This window comes from Seriola aureovittata, chromosome 23, assembly GCF_021018895.1.
Source record: "Seriola aureovittata isolate HTS-2021-v1 ecotype China chromosome 23, ASM2101889v1, whole genome shotgun sequence".
NCBI classification, from domain to species: Eukaryota; Metazoa; Chordata; class Actinopteri; order Carangiformes; family Carangidae; genus Seriola; species Seriola aureovittata.
The window spans coordinates 11,610,423-11,634,243 of record NC_079386.1 but is presented as its reverse complement, the minus strand read 5'-3'; the positions used below and the strand labels follow the sequence as shown (position 1 = coordinate 11,634,243).

Genomic DNA, 23,821 nt, shown 5'->3' with positions numbered 1-23,821 from the left:
GTGAAATGAGGCAGCCCATTGGACGGTGGTATGCAGAGGTCGGCTCGGCCTCGCTTCTCATTCCACCTCTGGAGTGGATTACTAAATGGAAATGACCGCAGGGTTCGCAGGTCCACCCTGATCAGCTCACAGCTCCTTCCCTCCCTCTCTATCGCTCTCTCTGGCCATCTCAAACTCTCTCGCTCTCTTTCTCAGAATGCGGAACCTCCACCAAATCCCAAAGACCCTCATATACAGCTTTCCAGCCTGTGGTTATCTGCCAGCTATAGTTGTATCAATATTAGAATCATTCTCTTCCACTGCAGTGCACAATATTCACAGAGGAGAGACAGCATTTCTATGTGCAAGATTAAACCTCAGGATTTATTTTTCATCTTAAAGGGGTACTCCAGAGATTTAGTTTTGGACTTATATAAAGTCAGGGGACTTTTAGGAGACAGATTTTTAATATAAAATGGTCAAAATCCATGTAGTAGAGGCTGACATGTCCCGACTTTTAGTACCTAGACTGAGTCAAGCTCCAAAAACACCTACAATTGCCATAATTCTACTTGACAGTGTATTATATTATGCCCTCCAAGTAAACACCTGCGTCTTTCAAGCACAGCACCAGTTTGTAATGCAGGCTTTCCCTTAAAAAACTTGACGTGTCCAGGTCTAAAAGACAAGATAACCCTGAAGACATCACAAAAGTCATTCCCGTATAGTTTCCACCAGAGCCGTAAAAGATATTTAAAAACTGCATTCACAGACTGAGCAATACTCCCCCATGACGAGCTAGCTGATGACAGAGATTCAAATAGATCTGGTGTCGAGTTGATTGACAGCTGCTTCCACAGTTGGAAAAAAAACCTTAAGGCCAATCAGAGCTTTGTAGGTGGTGATGTCACCTTACAGAGGCGGGGCCAAAAACAAAAATCACCACAAAACTACAACTACCAATTTTACACATCAAAGTGTGTTTTCAGGTCTTGGGAAGTAATGTAATATACTGTATGTAAATCCGTACATGGCTGAAATCTGATAAATTGCCTCAAGTGATGTCGCTTCAGTCAGAGGAGGCGGGGTCTGAAGATTTCAGGTTTGACAATGAAAAAATGTATTAAAAAAAAAAAAAATTTAAAAACATCCCAATCTCCGAACTCCTGAACTATTGAGTTGCATTATGGGTAATGTAGGTGCCAGGTTTTGACTAAAAGAAAAACGAATTTGTGAGAAAAGAAAAAACTACCCATTGTGAGTCGGCAATGTTATAAAACTGAGAAAATAAAGAAATTTAACATATATATTGTGTGTGTGTATATACTGTATATATATATATATATATATATATATATACACATTCATACAGTACATACACACATACACACACATTTTTTGTTTTTGTATTTTCGCTTGACAGCAGCCTTCTCAAAGCTTTCTTGTTATATTGTTGCTCTGTCTTTTTAGTTGTCTGGAGCCACAAGTGATGTGTTATCACTTTAATTCCATGAGCAAGAATTCTGTGGCAAATGTGTGTGTGTGTGTGTGTGTGTGTGTGTGTGTGTGTGTGTGTGTATGTGTTTGGCTGAGAGTAACTAATAACTCGACACTACGCCTACAGTCATATGCAAATATGCAAAATAATTTGGGAATAGGCTTCAGTTACAGACTGCAAGATTACCACCTAAACAAACACAGTGTTATCACTGAGGTGACCTGCTCCGTCTGGCAACATTCCTATAATTCCAATACTGGATGGATAAATATGAAAATGATCCACAGCCTTATTCTTTCGCAGTGTTTAATTGGAATGTTTAACATTCCCTTCTTTATTAGCGCTGCGGTGACTCGCGCCCTCCCTCCACCGGGGGGGGGGGGGGGGGGGGGGGGGCTGATTGAGGTTTTAAAGACTCAATCCCAGTTGAATTGCAATTGCAGAGGCTTTTAATTAGATAAAGCTTGGCTGGTTTGAACATATACTTTACAGCCGTGTCAGGCTAAAAGGGTCCATGTGTCGTAAATATCACCCGAGACATTAATAGAATTGAGATTAGAGGGCAGAATGTGTGGATCAGCGTAAAAAGGCAGCCAGCAGTGGGACGAGTTCATGCAGTGAGCTATTTATAGCTCCTAAAATGGACGGCTCCATTAATATAAGGCTTACCCTTTCTGGAAATGTAAATCACCGGGGCCATGGCTCAACGTGCATGTTATACAGCTGCAGTATGTCAGAGTTAACAGTACCGTCTCTCTGATTTACAGTTGTCTGTGATAAAGCAAAGAACATTGCTTCATTTTTGTGTACTATCCTCATGGACATCTGCTGTGTTTTTAGTCAATATGGTATCCAAGCAATCTTCTATCTTTTCTCTCAGCCTAAAAAAATGAGTAAGCATCTAAGATAAGGCATATGGCTGCAAAGGATATATATTTTAATTGCATGCCTGTTTCAGAGAGGCAGCACGAGGAAGAGCTACCACTTCTCAGCAGACTAGAATATAGATGTCTAAAGTGGTATTAGAGCCATGTTGAGACCTGTCACTCATCTGCTCCCTTTCATTTCTGCCCTTGATGTTTATATTATTCACAGACTGAGACAAAGTGAGCAAACACCAGAGATGGGAGAGAGAGACCGAGGGGGGGGGGGGCTCAGTGGACACTTCCACAGGGCCAAGGGCTGATCAATAACCTCCACATTTCAAAACTGCATCGGATCAAGTCCAACATGCCTTGTTTTTAAGAAGCACAGGCTCCGGGTTTAATTGAGAAGCATCTCACGTCGAATCAGAGGGCTCATGTCTGTTCTTTTGAAATAACTTGTCATTTTCTCTCTTTCTCGAGCATATCAGCTCGCCCCTTTTTCTCTCTAATCCCCCTCCTCTCTCTCTCGCTCTCTCTCTGTCATCACTGTCTGTGCGAACACTGCATACAGCTCAGGTGCTCTGCTACTGTACACCTCTGCATGCATGTACCGTGTGACTCAAAGCACACAGCGAACCACAGGTGGAGGAAATATTCTGTTCTCTTCACTTACTTTAAATAGCAACATGGCAATACCTCAATGTAAAAGAATCCATTACTAGTAAAGGTGATGTGCTGTAAATTAGTATTATCAGCTAAATGCATTTAAAGGACCATACCTGTGTTTTCAAGGTTTAGTTTTCTAAACTAAAAATCATGTTTTGTATTTGAAATAATGATTTTTGAAATGACTTTTAGATTTTGTTGGTGTATTTTTCCCGACTGTTCCCGGCATCTGCTTCTGTATAATATGCAGATCAATTAGCTGCCTCTTGAAACTTGTTTGGGCTGTTTATTCCATCACACAAAATATCAAGTTTGCACTGAAAAGTTAAATCATTTCTGCCTGGTATTTAAGTTTTAAGTGCAGATTGACTCCAAAAAGTCTGCATGGAATCACTTCGTGATAATAATTATAATGTAACTTCAAAAACAAAACGAAAAAAAAAAAAAAACTGTGATGGATTCCACAACTCAAGCATTTTAAAGAGTTTGCCACTTCAATTTATTACTATACAGAGATGAATGGAGGCCAAACAGATGCCTAAATAGAAGGAAATTAGACACAGATGCCTTAAATAGAAGGTGATTAATGGAGTAAAAGATAAGAAAAAACAAAATTCTGCTACATGAATTCGCATTCAGGTTTTGAACTTTTCTCTAATCTTTGCTTTTTCTGTGAAATATTGGATAATTTTACCTCTTTGTGCCTCAATTACTTAAATGGAACTAAACCAAAATATGAAACATGAAAAGGAGCCCTGGCTAGTTATTGATTTTTCATATGGGGCAAAAATGGTGGGGAATCACTGCTTGAATCTTTAACAATTTAATGAATTTGCAATGTTTTAATGCAATATCTTATTTTGAAAAGAACTACTAACTATATCTGTCATGTGCAGTGGATTAGTAAGAGTAATAATAAGTAAGTATTTGCTTAGTGTATGTTTTGGATGTAAATTTTGACTCGACTTGACTAGATTTAATACAGTACTTGAACAAATGAACTTCACACTGCAGCCACTCATGCTCAGTGCAGTGACATGGTCAATGTCAACGCATACAATAATGTCCATGACTTTGCAGAGCTTCTCACTGAACTCTCTTACACCATATGGTGACCTTCATACACTATAGGTCTCAGAGGGATGGCAAAGAAAAAAAAAAAAAGCTGGGTTATAGAAACACAGAGGACAACAGAGGTAGATACACACAACAGTCCAAGGAAAGATGCAGAGGATGTAAAGATGGTCTGGGGTCAGTACAAGTCAATACAAAAGAAATGAGAAGGTAATGTGGATCCAGAATTTTAAAAGGGTTGTTATCCTCACTATTCTCAAGGAATAGGCATTTAATGCAAAACAACTGATTTAGAGTCAAAGGCTCATATACTGTATTATCACACGAGAACCAAGAGGCTATACTGCAAGTCTGTTGCCAGTACAAGCCAAACTGCTCGGAATATAAAAGACCCTCAACAGGCCAATTAAGTAAGAACATATTCATTTATAGTAGTGCAATGAACATAGTAATATAATTAATAAAGGCGAAAGAAGAAAATATATATTTGCACAGTGCAAACAAAGCCTTAATAAGAAATGCTCAGACCATGAATGCACAAATGTGCTATCTGTATGATTAGAATATAAGGACATGAAACAAAGGACGCGCAGCTGGCGTATGTGGCATAATGAAAATAAAATGTTAATATGAATTTTTCATGGAGGAACCTGTGTGACAATTGCCTACGTGTGCATTTTCCGACTGCTATGCATTATTCAACAAGTGAGTGTGACTTGAGGTGGGGAGTTTATTCTTACATTTGACTTGAGAAAAAAAGCAGAGTGTGATGAAACCTACAAATAAAAATAATGATATAATTATGTATGAATAAGTCAAAGATGGAGGATGGAGTCTTTTGCAAGTTGAAATCCACAATGGGGCTGAAGATGCTCCGAGCTTCCAGGGCTCCATCTTTTATATCTTGCAGATATGTTCATAGAACACAACAGAGTCTCTAGACAGAAATCTGTAATATAAAAGTCCTACACATACTGGGCAGATGATATTATATAGAGCTGTGCAGAGCAGATGCAGCATTAAAATAAAAATAAAACACAGATAAAGAGCTCGAAGCAATTTAACAGAAAAAAAATGAATCATGATGCATAATAAACCAGAGAGAGATAGTGGTAATTATCATTAAACAACAACACTGATGATTATCACTTTTTAGTTTACCACATTTCTATCATTATATAAGGTATCTTTAATTTTCATATTATTTTGATGGCCTTGTTTAATGTAGTATTTTATTTTTTACCAAACTGTAATTATCTGATGAAACCCTGATCAGGGTTTCTTTGCTATATAAAGTGCAAAACTTACAATTTCTCTAAAAAAAATTGTTTCTGTGTGTATCTGACTTTCTGCTACACACTCACACGCTGACACCTCTACATTCTCCACTGTTCCCACCATCTGCATTTCTGTGAAAGCACAGGAAAAGCAATTTTTAGCATGTTTTCAGAGTGTTTGGCAAAAATAGAAAATTTTAATTTGCACTGCGCTCAACGTTTCTTCTCAATTCATAAATTATTTTAAAGTGAAAGTCTAAAATTAAGCATCAAAAGAAACCAAACATGCCTTTAATTTGATTTTTTTTAATAATTTTTCAAAATTCAAGAATCAGAGATGATAACCAACACCTGAATGAACAACCAAGCCGAAACCATGTTTCTCATCTCTTAAATGGATATCTGATGGTGTTTCTGCGGCAGATAGTCACAGAATCTTAATGACAAATTTCATGTAATAATACACATTTAGTTAAACAGAGTTTGTGCTCATCTAAATTCAGAGTGGGTATGAGGTGGCAGACAAATTACATAGAAGGTGAACACTGTCTTTCAGTAATAAAATAAAAAAATAAAATATCATGCATTTCAGCGGATCTGGAGACACCTGTGGTAACTTGTAGTCATAAAAGCCATTTTAATAGTGTATATTTCAAAATTTCAACCAAAACGAAAATGATTTATGTGTATTTTTAGTAAGAGCACTAAAGTTGACAGTGAAGCAACTGTTAACTTGTGTATTGAATGAGTCCCTGCATTTCAGTGTTGCTGACTCCACTATATAGCAAAAACTTGACAATAAGACATTTTTTTAAAGAACATAAATAGAAATCTAAAGTCTTCGAGAACTTTTTCTCTTGGCTCCTGCAAATGGGTAAGGCAGCAATAATTTTATATTGTGAGGTGTGCATGCTAAATTAAGCTAGCAAACAGACAAGCTAGCTAAATTTGGCAAATTTTTTGCGTAAATTATTTTGTTATTAAGACAAAACACTGAACATGATGGTGCAACTTCCACTGAAATATTGGGCAAGCAGAATTAACGTATCATTAAAGCTTAAACTGGTCAGTAACACTGCATGTAAAAGCATTTTGCAATGTTTATTAATATATTTATACTGTACATTAAAATACATTTGGTGGCGGCCAGTGCAATTTTAAAACACACAGGATCATTTGCTAAAAAAAAAACACTGCCAGTGGATACAATTAACGGTTACGATGTTAACTGCTATAAAAAATAACAAATAATTACAAATAAATACTTACATTAGAATGCCCATCATCTCATGTCTAATTAAATATGCGACTATTAGCCACCGTTGACGGCTAGAGGCCTAAAACTTGCTCTTCTATTTTGTATTGGATATGCACATACAAGTATTTTAATTCTTTGTTGTAATAGCAGATCCTGCCACTAACAATTACAAATATGAGGGAATGCTATTTAATGTGTGCAACTACATTAAACTGTTCTTGGAGCAAAAGTGCTACAAAGAAAAGGTAAATGCTTCACTAAAGATCAAAATAATCAATACTTTTCAGATGAAAGACAAAACAGCCTTTTTAAAGTAAGTGGAAACATAAAAGCATGAAGCAAGCAGTTTGGAGTATTTCTGGAAACTTCTGAGATTTGATAGCTGAACATATTTGTGTAGCATTCTCAGACTTCAGAAGAGCGGTATATAAATCATGTTTTGTAGTGCTTATGTCAGCGCCATGTCCAGCTGAGGTCTGCGTGACCTCCAATGTCTCCTGCACCTGTTTTCCACATCCCCTTGTGCATCGGCATCACTTTATATATCCGAGTTCAAAAGCAGTCTTCAGGCTATGACCCCCCCCCCCTCGACATGAAAGCAACTTTATTAGTCTTCATGTGCGTTGTGTGCTCTTTCTTTGTCAGTCTCCACACTTTTCTCCGTCTTCTAACATTTCAAACTCACAGTACCTTTCTTCCTCCTGCTTATTTCTTTTCCTGCCAGTCATTGTTCTTTGCACTGCGACCGGTCTTGCTCAGCACCAAGCTCAGTTCATTCAGCAGATTGGACGGTATCACACCCTCCCCGCCCAGAGTGGGTCTCTTGCTGGTGGTTTTACAGCCACTCTTAGGGGGAAGAGGCAAAGGCATGGGCTTCAAGTGTCTGGGCAGGGACAGGGACGGGGACGGGTAAGGGAGCCGTGGAGGCTGGCCAATATCCACAGAAGATCTTCTGTGTGGGACCTCTGGGGCTTTGAGCAGGTTGTTGTGCAGACCAGCATCCGTGGTCGCCTCCTGGTTGCCATCGCCAAGAGAAATCCTCCTGTGGATCATTGGTGGGCAAACCTGGCCGATACAGATGAGTCAACTTAAATGCACGAGTGCTAACTTTAACATATTTTAGTAACAGGTTATTAGAATTATTTTGGACATTTGTCTTCAGAGTGAAGCATTTAAAACAAGTTTCAAGCCAAAGCATTGAAAAGCACATCCTCTGCATCTTCAAATGTAACATTAATAGTAGCAGAAGCCAGTGTTAGCAAGGCAAAAAAGCATTAGTTAAACAACTTAAATTGCTCATGCACAGCTATTTAAGTGTACTGAATGTAGGAAATAACCAGCTTAATTCTTGAAATGGTTGATTTAATGATAATAAATAGATCATAGTTTTTGCTCAGCCATGTTAGCAAATAAGAAATGTTATATAAGTAAGCAGAAACTAAAACCGGCACAGCTTTCCTCACCTGTTTGCTGCAATTGAGGCTTTCAGTCACAGCTGCTCCTCTGGACCACTTGTTATCTGCAGCTTTTTTTGAGTTAACGGTCTTCGAACAGAGGTCAGAACCGTACTGAAGACACACAGCCAACAGCCCAAATTTGTGATGGTTGTTGAATGTAGACAACAAAGACAGTTTGTGTTAATATATTGCCTCTTTAAGGGATGTATGCTTCGGATGGATACTCTCCAGGTATACACAGGCACATACATGCAGACGGTCGATTAGCGGAACATAGTGTACTCTGTAGTTTTCCTTTTCAATTAATTGTATTCACAGTTTATGAGGGAAAAAAAATAGTGACGATGATAAAGCAAAGAAGAAATAGTGGAAAACAGGATGTGGAAGCTTAAACTGCTGTTTTTGGACAGAAACACAAGGAAACATAAGCACCTTTAAAAAATGAGGGAAAGTCAGAGTGTGAAAAATCTCTGTTCCAACGCAGCTCTCCGACTGAATTTCGGTCTCTGGCTAAACTTTCTCTTTAACAATGTCTTCTTTTACATCACTGTGACCCCAAGACCTATAGAACTGTCTCTTTTTAACAAATCCTTATTTCATCACTGCCACAACCTGTCCTTGGACCTTTACACCCTCCCACCAACCCTCCAACACTCACCACCACCACCACCACCAACACCCATTCCACCTTGCTTCAAAATGAGGCCCTCCGTCGCCAGTTGCTATGGAAACTGCCGGAGCACAATGCTCTCTAACAGGTAAGAGAAAGGAAATCAAGAACACCAAAGTGCTCTCTGTCTACTTTCTCATCTACACTTTCTCTCTGCCCTTCCCACAAGTCCTGTGTCCTTCCCACAAGCCCCGGTGTTGGAAGCTGACAATCCTGATATTTAGCGGATTTGGGAGGAGAATCCTAATATTTTTAGCCGGCTCCAGTCTGCTATAGATTTAGTCGCTGCAGAGCTAAGGGCTTCTCCAAAGAGCAGAGAAAAGTCACTGAGCCAACTGAAATAAACACCTTGAAACACTTAGAAACAACAGACAAAAATTGGCTTCTCCTTTAGATCCATCTCTCCCTGACAATGTTGCCCTTTTTACTTGCTAACCCAAACTAAGGCACAAAAAGGCTTTTACAGTAAGCACCTGTGATAAACAACACTGTGCTGCAGATGGGCTCCCATAAAGGAAGCCGAGCAGCGGGCTAATACTGACGAAATGTGCTGAGCATACAATCCAGAGCTGGGATTTCTCTGTTTGATCTTTCCGTTTAGGATGAGCGTGATGTTCACGTTATAGTCATTTACTTGGAAATGAGCAGAGAATAGACACATGCGCTCGGTCTAATGAGGAAACAAGATGCTATTGCACTAAAAAGATAGCAGCAATGAGTGTGAGAGTGAAAAATAATACAAAAAATATGACACATCCGTTGCTGTTCTCCCTGTGTTTGCTTTGTCTTGCATTATTTATGTCATATGTGCTGTGTCAGCGACTGACAGCGACAACACTTAGCTGTATCTGGGGGCTAAGTACCACAATGCGATTGTTACAGTCGCCTTGACCTTATTCTCACAGCTTTTCCACATAAAATGATTTATGTTATTGCTGAGTGACCTCGAAAACTTTACAGTTCTTTCCCTGTTTATGTATTTCATCTGCCTAACAGCACAATGGAAATGGATGATTGGGGTAAATATGATTTATCATATCTCCTTGTTCGGAGATATGGATTGTAAAAGATGATTTATTCAGGCTGTAATCAAGAGTATTTTTTCGACCATATAAGGAGGGAGGATATGTCCACAATATGTGTCACATTCACTGGTATTTTTGGTTTGCAACATAACTATAAAAATGGTTAGAGAAAGGGGACAGACTTGTCTTGCACTCCCTAACTAACTGCATGGCTTGAGCCTCTACTCATTACTTCATCAAGTTCCCGAATGAGTGAATTCCTCGATCTTTGCTCCAACATCTCTGTTGCACATCATCTTACCTTCATCCTGATTATGTCCGTCACCCAGCTGACCTGCTCCTCCCTCTTCTCGCAGCACAAATGCCTGAGGAGGGAAAGCTCACTCACATCACTGATTTCCACATTGTTTTTTTCACAGTAATTTTAAACTGCCGAGTGGATTCAGTGAGTCACTGCACTGGACACAGTTTGTTCTGAGGGGACAGTTCATTGATCACTGTAAATAGACTTGACGATAGGTGGGCTGACTGCCATTAACTATGATTACATGCATCTGCATGGGTAAAGTATCCCTTAGCAGCACTGATTAGTGCTGAAACTAACAATCTAGAATGATGGTTTAAATAATGCCTGTCACCTGCTCAGATTTATACAGTATTCTGTTTGGATTTGAGCTATTTCTGGTGTGTCGTGTACTGTACTGTACTGTACTGTACTGTACTGTACTGTACTGTACTGTATGTACGTTATTATTAAAGCCCTTTGAGGCTAATTTCTGATTTGTGAATTTGGGCAAAACAAAAAGGACTAAAACTGACAATATACCATCTTCTTTTTTCTTTGGCATAGAAATGTAAGCACTTGCTAAACAATACATATTCCCTTTTTTATTAAATTTTTCTCATCTCATCTGTTTCTTTAAATCATTTAAAAAATGGTATTTGGTAAACATAGATCAAAATATGCCCTAATTCAAGCTAGCAAGATTAACAGTCTACAGCTATGCTAACAGGCTGTATTTAGCCACAGCAGTGCTTTGAGCTAAATGCTAACATCAACATAGTGTCAATGCTAACAAGCAAATGTTTAACAAGTATAATTTTTAACCTGTTCACTGTCTTAGCTTAGCATGTTAACATGCTAACATTTGTTGATTAATAAATTAATTATTTTAGTCCAGAACCAAAGTAGTGAGCTGATCAACCAAGAGCCTTGTTGTTAGCATGGCTGAAAAATAAAGCCTAACATCATAACAGATGGAAATGTGCCCATCCTGTTCAAAAAGGTCTTATTTTATTAACTTCATTGTATGTTATTTCACTTCCTACCTGTTGACCAGAGAGAAGCCTCTCACCATGTGACCATCAGTAATACTATTTAACCGGACCGATGCTCCCATTACTAACCCACTTAGATCACGACGACGTGCTTTAACTTCAACTTTATATCTCTCTTCCACTTGATTCTTTCTGTTTTAGAGATATTTTGAGTGGAAAGTATAAAAGTCACACTCATCAATGATTGAACAGAAGGACTTCTGCATGGCACTCACCATTGTTGTTTATCAGTGTAGACTGTGAAGCCCCAGCTGTAGAAACGAGAAGGACATGGGTTAGATTTTGAGATTTCGCTTCTGCGAACTGAAGCTTACAATTCCCCGTGCACCAGATTCTTTTGGAGACAGAGGTTATAAACATGTTTTTGTGATGTATCCAACTCAACAATAAAAAGAAAACTTGGTGAGAAAGTAAAAGATAGCAGCGGGTCAGAACCTTTTCATTAAAATGCAAAGAGGAAAAAAAAAGTTCACTACAAATGCTAGGTGCTAAAGAGTGGAGTTAATTAAGTTAATCATTGCACTTCCAGCCCACATGTTTATGCATGGGCAAGCCTCTGTATGCTCTGGGTTAAAGTATACAATACACTGAGCGCATGTTGTTCACCTATAAGGTTTAATTTATAGATTAAATTTAAGATTGTTGTAGACTTAAAAACGCATGGATATGTGTATATGTGTGTGCATTTGTGAGAATTAACGTGGACAGAGGCAGTATAAGGTGAAAAGACCACCTTCCTGGAGAATACCTCTCCCTGAAACCTTTCACAGCTGTGGCTGAACAGGAGCAGAGGAGTGGGGGAAGAACAAAGCGAAAGAGGGGGCAGAGATAGAGAGCCTGCAGCCTGGAGCACCACTCCTGTGAGTTAAGGCAGCCGATCCAACCCCGCAGTAGGCCGCTCACAGATAGACCTCTGCCTAATGAGGTACTGGAGCGCTGCCTCTCCTAACCCTCTCACTATGACTCTCTCCGTTCTCCTCAGCACTCTGTCTTTATTTCTTTATTCAGCGTATCACTTCTCCCACAGCCCACTCAACAGTATATCTATGATACCACGCTGTATCATTCTTTCCTTCTGTCCCTCTTTCCCTCTCGTGCTTCATCTCCCTCTTCTTCCCTCTTATCCACTTTTTCTCCCCTGAAGGACTGCGTAATGCAGACAATCGCTTGCTGGACTCATTTTTCACGCTTCCCCAGACTCGAAATTCCGACATGGGGAAAATTATGAGGAATTGTAATTGGGTAATGTGAAATATAGGGTTTGGCTTCTCAAAAAGCCCTCTTTGTTTGTCCAACAAGAACTGCTGCACTTTTGGCATGTGTCATAAATTATAATAATAGAAGATCATTAAAATATAACTGCGGCGGCAATGTTTTCAACCCACAGTAGCAGAGTTTGATAATTTGTATTTGTTAAAATGCAATTACATTTGATCAGTTTCATTACAGTGAAAAATAAGATGGGGTCAGGAGTGGCTTGGGCATCCCAAACTTTGAGGGGAAAGAGAAAGGGCAATATATCTTTGGGGACTATTAGCTCAGGCACAAACTGTTGCACATGTGCACAAAATTCGCTTGAAAAGACAATAGCGATACTAAATAATCACTGGTTCTTCTTATATACACAATAGGGGTTGATTCGTTAAGAATGTGTAGCAGCTGTTTTGGTGCTAATGAGTCACTATATGTTTTCCAGTGAAATGACAAAACATTGTTTGACTCAAGACAATATTTATTGCACCACAACATATGCAAGGAGGGAATGGAAGTTTAAACAAATGGCCTGGAACGGTAGTAACACTTTAACTCAAGGACCACTTACTAGCTTCTTGCAGAGCATTTAACTGCATCTCACTGTCTTCCACAGCAGTCTGCTTCATTGCAAAGGTGATGTGACAAAAAAAATGCTGATGAATTGACCTAGAGTTAGCCCATAACTTGTCTTGTCAATCTTCTGTTTCCACATACATATTTTACTCATGATGTGCAAAACCTTCCATGATTGATTTTCTATTATTTAAGGACGCCTCTTTAATTCAATCCCTGACCTTCATGTTGAGCTGAGAGCATGTTTTTTACTACCTTATTCTTGCTCGTAGCCTTTTCTTCTTGCAGCGAAAAATGTGCATAGTTGAAATTTCCAAATACATTAGATTTATTACTTTCTTTCTCCAATTATTTAACAGCCCAGTATCAGGCCTCAACGGTCAGCAGCACATTCAAGTTTAGTCAAATGTAGCTGCACTCATTTATTTCAACAGTGTTGATGAAAACTGGAAACTTGGCGGTGCAAGACTATTATTTAGATAATTTTACTGCAGAGATTTTAATTAATTTTAATCCCTCATTCACATACATTCAGACACTAGAGCTGTATCACGCATGTGGAGTGCAGATTACCTGGTTGGAGGTTTGAGCTTTTTCTTCAGGCCTAGGTAACATTTCAGAGACTTGAGCTGGATCACTTTCTCTGCTTTAGTGCTCTGCAAAACAAAAAACAAACAAAAAAACAAAAAAAACAAAAAATGAATATTTTGGATAAATACATGAAGGAAAAAAACTAAGCGAGAAACACATTAAACTCAACTTAACAAAATAAACCAAGATTTTAAAAAGTGCCAGCAAATGATCTGTACTACTTCACAGCACGACAATCAATCAACTTCTTTCAAGCAACAAAGAAGAAAGTAGAAGAGAACAAAGCCAGGAAAATATAAGTAATAACTTGACTCTGACACCTACACATCACACTACCCACTCCGTCTCCTCCAACACAATTTGCACTAAGTATAGACCTGACAATAATTGTAGAAGCCAAAGATATCAATTAGATTTCATTAACACTTCTCATTTCCTTTGCATTCATGCAGTAATTAGCCACATTTGTGTGCAACCTGATATTTTAAAAAAAGCCTTCGGAGAAAGCCCCGCTAAGACGCCCCTCCCTACAGGCAGAATTACTGCACTTCCATCAATTATTAATACTTCTTCTCACTCCTTTACGAATCCCATGTTTCAGCTGCAGAAATGTGCTGAGAAGAAAAGCCCCCCAGGGAAAGCACTCTATTCTTCCTTTTCAAGAGAGAGTGGGAAGTCCACTGCCATGATTGTGTTTTATATTCCTCCTTAACGCCAAGATTTGGAACCCGGAGACGGACATGTTGCCAGGGATGTGAAGCACAGAGAGTTTGGGTGGAGTTCGATCTGTGTGGTTGCAGTCATGCAGGCTCTGTTTTAACACATTTTGGTTCTCTTAAGCAGCTCTATACCCTTTTAAATTCCCTCGTGATACAAGGCACGCTCTGCTCGCCAGATAGTTTGCGTGTGCATGAGAAAAATCCCTACGGTGGCAAGTGTTTACAGTAGATGTGGCAGTAGATTAAGCCGGAAATAAAAGTGTACTCACTTTGATATCTCTGTAGAGCAGCAGCTTCTCTGCACGTAGTACAAGATATTTGTCTTGGAATTTGTGCCCCGACAGCAGTTTGGAGGATCCATCACTGAACTTCAGATGGTCGCCTTTAATAAACTGCCTTTGGTCTGCTATAACACAATGACATCAATTAAAAGGGAATATTTTCTATCCGCGCAAAGCGGAAGCACTACACGATCAACTGGTGCGGAAAAAAATCAGTCAGTTTAATCAATACTTTGATCAACACAAATTTTGATAACTGATTATAAGTAATATTAGATTATAAGATACAAGTCATTTATGAAGAAAAAAGCTGTTTAGATTGTCAAATGTGATGCTTTCACTTGTTTTTCTGTTGTATGCTTTTTTCCTGTTTTTTCAGTTACATGATTTAAAGATGTCACGATTGGTTCTGGGAGCTACTCGCTGTTGTATAGCTCCATGGATAACTATGTAAACTGTTTGTCCATTGCTTTTAGCTAACAAATATTTCAAATGCTTATCCATTACTATTTAACTGTTTACAAGCCATTGCCAATTACTTTCAATGGAAGGTTGCTAAAGCCTGCTTGAAAAGTCACTTAATGTTGTTAGATGATGTAATACACTAATCAGCACATTTTATGACGTCATCATGTTGTATTCGCATTCAATTCAAATCTTATTTGTATAGCACCAAATCATAACATATATTATTTCAAGTCTTTACAAGGTAAGGTCAAGACCTTACAATATTATAGAGAGAAACTCAACAGTTGCCACAATGAGCAAGCACTTCAGTGACAGTGACAGTGGGGAGGGAACCCCCCCCCCACTTTTCACAGGAAGAAACCTCCAACAGAACATTTTTTTAATAATGACATCAAATTTTTTCCAATTAGTTGAGTGGAAAATCTTTCCAAACACCACTAGGCTGCACCCTACCCCTTGGGGTAACAGTTGGTTGGGAATAACTGGTGTAGATTAAACACTTGATAGAAAAAAAAGTAATCAACACATGAATATGTAATGAAAAAAAAAACATCAAAAGAACCGACAACGACACATAACTAGTACAAAAGCTGTATAAAAAAAAGATCTGCAATAAAAAGCATCATTTTCTATGACTTTGTACCATCAATAGCATACTTAACCTTTCCCATCAGCCACTCTTTTGGCCCCTGCAAACTTCTTTATAACAAGAAAAGCTGAGCTTGGGCAGTCCAAGGTACTCCACTCCAACACCTGCTCAAGAATCTTCTCACTTTGGTGCAACGGGCGCTCTGTTGAAAATGAAAACAACATCGGGTCAAAGGGAAGGGAATAATTAGCAGGTACAGTAAATCTGCGAGGAAATAGCAATGGTCAAACAACAACGCTTAGAAAAGTCAACCACACACAACAAAGCTCCATTCTGCCTTCTGGTCTTACATGAATTATAAATGCATAAAACAAAATCACAACCTCATATCATAAAATCCATGACTAATTCTAGTTAACCAAATAACAAAATTATGTTGTTGTTCTCCCCATTTTCATCACAGAGTAGTTTAAATTATCTCTAGCATATCAGGACCTGATTATAAAAACACACTCATGTGCAAAATAGACCTATTATCTCTTCCTAAATGGTGAACAGGGTACATGCTATCAGCCAAAAAAAAAAAGAAGCTGATAATTTGTGTACCACCACCCCTGCTCTGATGCCTCCATCTCTACACTCCCCTGTTTTTCATAACCGAAGGAGGTAAAAAGAGCCACAATGGCATAACTTATTCATAACAGTGAGCTTATCTTCTCTCTGGAATCTCTGCAGACCCAGGCCATGGAATTAGTTCCTCATTTCCCAACAAATATTAGCTCCCCTTTTCTGCCTATTGTCCTCGATAACAGTGTTTATCTGTAGCTATCCCCCAAAATGGCTAATTAACGCACTTTCCCTCCCTTCTTTATGGTTTTATGAGCAAAACCTGTCACGCTACTGCCTTCAAAATAGCTTGACTGTTTACTCTTCCACAGACATATTGTCTTGGCATGGAAAATATGCTGAACCGTCAGCAAATATATTCAGTATTCAACACACCTTCATTTTTAGAAGAGGACAGCGTGCCCTCTGTAACTTTGCGAGGAGAAAAACAAACATAAGAGCGTGGTGTAAACTCTAGGTGAACTGATGAAAAGTGCACAGGGACCGCCAGCTAAGCAACTTCACGACAAAGCTCAACTTTGACTTCCCCTTGCTCGCTGCTTCCTGTGGTACGATCAAATGCGAGCGTGTGAGGTGCCATCAGCGCATATTAATGCAAGATGAGGTGGGTCAGTTCCCTAGGTTGATCATGCGAGTAAGAATAAGGTAATTTATGACATATGATGGTAAAGATGATTAATTAATGTGCATATCATCAAACCGACGATGCTTGGCTAATTTCCCAGTGTGCCTCCATGTTCACAGAGACTGCTTTATTAGAGAGATAGCATAGTCTTCTAATCACGAGGTCCTCCGATGAGAGGATGTGTGATCTTTGTATATGCCCTGCATGAGAATAGCCATTTAAATGCTGATGTGACACATCAGTCACAAATTGGATAAACTTTAAATGTCGGTGGAAAGTTCAGAGCAAAGATTTTCAGCTGTGATCATTCAACAGGTGTCTAATGATAAGAGAAATAAGTTTTTAGCGTGCTTAACATGAGCAGGGGTCTTTTAGAAGTGTAAATCTAATAGTACAGTTTTCCATAATGCGTCATAATACATTGGAGTTGGAGCCACAGCTGATATGTCAGTAATTAAAGCAGAGGCTGAATTAAAAATTTGAATGAGAAAAATAAAAAGGAAATGACATATCACGCTAACTACCATGACATGTTGAAAAATATGAATTAATTGATTGTTCATAAACACAGTGAAATGAGGACAAAACTACAGACTACAATGGCAAGGGAAATCATTTTCATGAAGATGAGTGTATAGAAACACAATCACATTTGTCAGGTCTCTGGTAATCTACTGCAACACTTCAATTAAAGAATAAGAGCTCCTTGACTCGAACAAAAGGGAAGAATGAAGTATTCATTCCTAAAGATGCACTTCTGGTTGATTAAAATAAAATGCTTGTTTAATGTCTTCAAATGGATTCTAAGAAATGCTATTGAAGTTGCTTTTGCAGCTACTATGAGTTACAAATAGACATTTCTAACGCTTGTTATTTGATGTCATCATGGAGGAAGTGAGTTTACCCCAAAGCATATTTTGCTAATGCTAGCCCCTAACCCTACACAAGAGTAGAGTTGCTCTCAAGACGGATATGTAGAATATACAATTGCTGGTTTCTAATGCAAGTTAGTTGAATATGAACAAACGCCGGCAGAAAACAAAATAGTGGTCAACAGCCATGTCTCAAAACTTTATGTGCTTGTGAACCTTTGAAGTGAAGTAAGGTTCACATGTTTGGAAGTGAATGCAGAAGTACAACCCAAGTGTGATGTTTTCGAATTTCGAATCATCCCTGTTTGAAATGTAGTGTTTTCAGGGTTTGAATCAGGATCATAAGGTGACTCTCAGAGAGTCCTGCATACCTAGCTCTCCATTCTCAATGACTTCGAAGGTGGTCCAGAGGTCATCACTGCTGAAGGCGACGTTCTTCGTGCTCAACGCCGTTTCAGCGAGCTCCGTTGAGCACATGCTGGGAGAGACCTACCGCGAGCGCAACAAACAGATAAATTCATACCTCAGCAAACAGCACAATGAATAAAAACAATAAACAGAAGAAGAACAAAAGCTCAGATCATAAGCTCTCTGTGTTGATACCGCTGCCTTCAACCAGCTCTCCCTTTTGAGCAGCCACTCAATATTTAACATGTCACATTTATTGCACAGATATTTGACTCGCAGGCATATCCGCGCCGCACTGATTAAATACTTGCTTCTTTGTCAAGTTATTAGGTGTACCTGAAAAGCAAATGTGCTGCCTTACTCCAGGGGGAGAGAGTGGAGTATTAAAGTCCAACTGTGCTGCTGAGCGTTCCTCTTTAACCCCATCCCTATTCTGCCGCCGCCGCTGACCTGAAAGGAATCCGTAACCTACAGCGGTCTACGTGCCTTGTAAAACGCAATTACTCACACAATTAAATCAGACATTTCTTTGATTAGTTCGCTTTTGATTTATTTCAGTGGTGGTAATCCCATCAGGTTAAACCACGGATGTCTCGGCCCTATTCTATCAACCTCTCCACCTCTCATTCTGCCCACCCTCATCCCTCTTCCTTTCTCCTGCATCACCTGCCTTCATCCCACACTCTGTCTCCCCCCTCCCCCTCCCTCTCCGCCATACCACTGAAGGACCTATGGGAAAACAGGCATACACATTGACAACATGCCTGTTGAAAGCACAGATGCGCACATTAACACACAGACACACACAGACCCACACGTGCACACACACACACACACACTTATACCTTGATTAAACAGCAGTTCTCTGGCTCTCTCTTTTCCAGGTACACCTCGAAGATCAAGTCCCCAGCTGGAGAGAACTGAGGAGGGAGAGAAAAAGGAAAAAGGAAAGAAAAAAACCCAGTGTGAGACAGAGAGATCAGCTGAATTACAAAAGCAATGGGTTGGATTGATTGGCTTTTCTCCTAAATTCCTTGCTCCAATGTGGCATGAATCTAAATGGAGAAAAGTGAGAGAAATGGTTGGAGGATTTGTGGAAACCAAAGGTCGTTTTTGGAGCTAGAGGCAAAGTAAACCCTGTAGTATGGAATGCCAAACCAGGCTAAATAAAGAGAACAAGTGTGAAACAGAGACACTTGTAAATGTGGAAGTGTAGGGTGTATTTTTCACCTACACTAAAACTGAAATGCTTTCCTCAGGTGTTTGTAGAAAGTGAGATTTCCTTGCGTTTTGTTAAAAAATTTAAAGCAGGTTTAGGTGCTATATTAATACTGTGAAGGTATCAAAGCGCTCAGTCCGCAGAGAAAAATGCACACAGCCTGTGTTCAGGAACTGTGCCTTAAAACGAGCCGTCATGACTTCCTTAACTTTGTGATGTCACTGTACCCAGCCACACACTAAACCCGGCCCACCTGGACCCACCATCCAAGCCTCGCAGGATTTGGTTTCTCTTGAGTGTTCGCCTGAAATCTGCTATATTTCTATTCAATCACTCAGGAAACAGTCAGCCAATCAGAAGAGAGCTCTCAGAGCCTCTCACCTGATTGGCTCACCAGAGAGGAGATGTAAAATTACATTGATATGGTTTTGGTACTTATAACCACAAATATATCTTCTTATGGTGATCAAAACTTCAGATAAAACACAGGAAAAGTGTAAAATATGGGACCTTTAAAGCAAAGTGTCAGAATGAACCCAGCAGATATGTAGATCTAATGTCATCTAATGTTAAAACCTTCATAAAATGTTGCCTTTCTGTAAATGAATTACCATAATGTCTTTGATTTCTAGTCACCTACTGATTTTATATTGATTTCTGAAAGCTACATAAGCTAATCAGTGCATATTAAACAAATTGTTAAAGATTCAACACACCCCGAGTTCATGAAGTTTCTAAACCTTGGTGGCAGAAAACCTTAAAGTTAAACAACATTAAAACACTAAATTGCTTTCTTGAGAATTAGATGAGAGGATTGATACCACTCTAATATCTGTCGATTAATTATGATGCTAGAGCCGGGAGGCAGTTATCTAAGCCTGGCAGTGGTAAAAGAAGCCTGGTAAAGAAAAGGAGGGAAACTGTTAGCGCTGCTCTTGCCACACAAACAAACAAATAAATAAATAAATAAATAATGAATAGGCTTATCGTGTAATCCGTACATAAACAGAAATGCAAAGAAGGTAATTTGTGGTAGGCTTTGCTCTGTAACTGCAAACCTGTTTCTTCTTGTGTATGTATTAAGCAAAAAAAGATTCAACATTTCATTTACTTGTGCCTAGCTTTAGAGGTGTTAAGCTAACCCAAACGTTTCACCTGCAGATCAATAGATAGGAGATGACACAGTAAATATACATTTTAAACTAAATGTAACCTCTGTGAAATTAAAACAAAGAGTTTTAGGTGACCTTTGTGTCTGACATTCAAGAGGTCAAGCTCCTCGTCAGTATAAATCACCTTTCTCGGCTTCCAATTAAAAACTTTTTGGTGTGAAAAACCAGAGAAATTAAGCAAGAGAGTCAAAATGTAACTTTCTTTTTAGCTCATTTGAGGCACTAAGTCCAAATTTCTGGCAGTCTAAGGGGAGTGGTAATCCATCTCTAGAAAATGAACAACTAAGTGAGCACGAAAGGTTTCTTTTCCTTTGGCTATCTGGAAATTACAGTTACTTTTCCTTTGTCATTTTAATGTGCAGGTGAATTGAGGTCCATTATTGTCTTGAGCTGGGAGAACTATCGCATGATAAGAGGGAGGAAGCCACTTCTGACTCCCGTGGCCCTAAAATGACACAGAAATTACAGTCATTCAAATCAATGGAGCGAAAGCTGTAATTGTGAAAATGTCACACACAGATATGGGACCATGCTGGTTTTCTCAGTACACTCTTCCTCCTTCCCTTTCATTGTTATGTGATGGGAAGAGGACCACGCACACTTTACAAATATAGCATCTGCACAGTCGAAAAGAAAGACGGGAAATGAAGATGCTGACAACTTTCCAGCAAATTACAGCTGGCCAATTTGGCCAAAAAGGATATCACGATTAAAATGTTCATATCACTCAATATAGATAATTATTGATCATTTTTAGTGACCTTCTTTGTTTTTCCTTGTACCGTTTGGATGTTTTGTCATATGGTGTTGTTGCTGAGTACTTCTCCATCATCGACTGTCTGTGGGTTGTTTCTTGAGATGTAGCAGATGGTGGTCGTGACTGACATGATGTGTCATCCATAGGGTGATAAAATAACTTTGTTGTATTCCCGCTTTTGGTCGGGGCAGTTTTCCTGCACAGCAACGTTGTTTTGATATCAGGCAGGACTCAAAGAAACCAAAAAACTACCACACTGGCGAGCTTCACCGGCTGCACTGACTCACTCTCTCCCTCCACGCTTTTGCTGTTGTTATTGTCACCCAAAAACACACCTGTTAAATTATTGGCGGTTTGTCACTCGAAGCACGCTCCGTTGTCAAGGGATATGATCGCCTGTTTGTTGTGAGCTGGGGAGGGAGCATGCTTGAGGTTTGCTCACGCAACTGTGAAACTATTGGACTTTTTTGTCGAACTATTTTCATATTCAGATTGGTAAAGTGTCTGTCAACAGTACACATCTCTACTGTTTGAATCACCCAGGCCTAAAGATAATGCAACAAAAATAAGTCTTACAGCTACCAAAGTCATACTACCTCTGCACTCACCGTGGCTGTAAATTCAGGTATTCATTTTGAAGTGCCACTTCTAACTTAGAAGGCATGACATTGCTTTGCACCTCATTATATCACTGATTTACTTACTCCCTAAGTCTAGCCACCCTATCCACTTGCAGGGTGCAGGCCTCCTTGTCATTCTCTGCTTTTAAAAAAGGGAAACAGATTAGATCAGACCCTTTACCTGCAGGGGCCGAGCCCTCTGAGACAAGCTTCCTGCGAGTGTCGAAAGCGCATATTGTCTTGGCATTCGAGTGCAGACTCAAGAGCCATTTGTTCAGCAAAGCCTACATCCTGTACCTTAACTCCTACCTCCTCTGTTTGGCAACGTCCGCACTCTAGTTTGAATAGTGCAATAGTTCAATTGTAAATCTTCTCATGTCAAATGCACCACGAACCACGAAATCTGTGTGCTTTTAGCTATGCTAGAGTCATCGCTCCAGGGATGGTAGGGTCAGTGTAGCTGGCAAAGGCACGAGTCCGAAATACATTTCTTCTGGAAAGCCAGAGTATTTTTTCTCTGTCCTAACTTATTTTCTCTCTGAACTCTAGTAGTATTTCTCCATTCACACAAGTTTCTTTTTACTTCTCCAGAGTAACTGTCTCTCCAAAACTGTTGACATTGACAACACTGCACATCTGAATCTAGAAAAAATGCTTAAGATAATTATTTATTAGCTGAAAAAAAAATCCAGTAGCAAGCAGTGCTCCAGCCTCAATTGAGTCAGTTAAACATTATCATGCTGCATTTTTATGTACAAGTGTTTATGAGAAACAGAGTAAAAGAGAGGTAAATGCTTTTTTGTGTTTAGTGCCAATTAGCATGTCACCATGGTAACCTGCTAACATTAAATGCAAAACATCAGCATGTTAGCATTCTGATGTAATGCCTTTAATAAAAACTACCATTGTGCCTAAGTACAGCCACAATAAGCTGCTAGAATGACTGTAGACTCCATTTTGACATCAGCAACCCAGGCATCATTTTGCTTAATTTCGCAGTGATGGAAGAAAGAAGAAATAACTGACCTTCCCGAGCTTGTCGAGTAAAATGTCTCAGAGAGACGAAAATCTACAGGATGAATGAAGATGATTAAAGACATTGTTTCACCACCATCTTCAAGACTGTCTGAAAAGAAAAGGTATTTTTAATCTAAGAACCTGAACTGAAAGAGACTTTACATCATTCCAAAAGAAAAGCCAAAGATGATACAGATGATATATAAACCTGAGCCATAAACCACTTTAAATGAATGGATGAATATCGTGGACATTTCATGTTAAAACATTAAACTCGCACTTCCAAATCGGTCGTTACAATGACTGGGTTCGATTGCTCTGCTGTTTAATAATGTTTGCTAATATTTTAAATCATCCCTAAAATAAGCTTTCCCATTATCTCAACAGAGATATCTTCCCCATGCTGACTTTTAATTACTCTACATGATGAATGAAAAAAAAAAACAACTTTCTTTTTGTCAACTAGTTTTCCTCGGTGCATAGCATAAAACCTTCCAAAATTCGTATCCATAGCCAAAATGCTGCCCCAATTTTCACCTCTGACAGCTTTATAATAGCACCGGCTTTCTGCTGCGTAACCCTCCTGACCCACAGCAGCAGACATGTTCTGCAAAGTCTATGGACAAGCTGGAGAGAAGTGTTTGTGTGTGTGTGTGTGTGTGTGTGTGTGTGTGGGGGGGGGGGGCATAAACAACTTACTTCAGATTTCAACAACAGCAGCGGCATGTGATTAAATTTTTTTTTTTTTCCAGTTATCCGAACCAAATGTTTTTCTCGGCTGAGGCATCCAGGCATAAAGTACCTGCCGTAAAGGTTAACAGGAACAAAGCCCTTTTTCCTCACCTGCCTGCTCCTGCCACCCCCCCCCAATCCAGAACCCCTTTATTTTTGCCAGAAAAACAGGAAACCTGTTCAAATGAA

At 39.2% G+C, this 23,821-nt stretch overlaps 1 protein-coding gene across 3 annotated transcripts in view; it reads right to left on the bottom strand.

Annotated features, from left to right (window-relative positions):
- Positions 1-23,821, bottom strand: part of arap2 (ArfGAP with RhoGAP domain, ankyrin repeat and PH domain 2) — a 130,009-nt gene that overhangs the window by 8,036 nt on the left and 98,152 nt on the right. Inside the window, exons 25-33 of one of the 3 annotated variants that reach the window (XM_056369274.1) lie at positions 18,961-19,035; positions 18,079-18,196; positions 15,657-15,785; positions 14,515-14,651; positions 13,509-13,591; positions 11,324-11,359; positions 10,072-10,135; positions 8,082-8,186; positions 6,448-7,683 (exon numbers count right to left, since the gene is read on the bottom strand). In XM_056369274.1, coding sequence (XP_056225249.1) covers positions 7,324-7,683; positions 8,082-8,186; positions 10,072-10,135; positions 11,324-11,359; positions 13,509-13,591; positions 14,515-14,651; positions 15,657-15,785; positions 18,079-18,196; positions 18,961-19,035 — 1,107 coding nt within the window. In that variant the 3' untranslated portion in view covers positions 6,448-7,323. Of the gene's footprint in view, positions 1-6,447; positions 7,684-8,081; positions 8,187-10,071; positions 10,136-11,323; positions 11,360-13,508; positions 13,592-14,514; positions 14,652-15,656; positions 15,786-18,078; positions 18,197-18,960; positions 19,036-23,821 lie in introns of those variants that run through there. The other 2 variants (XM_056369275.1, XM_056369276.1) reach the window with 2 other exon arrangements.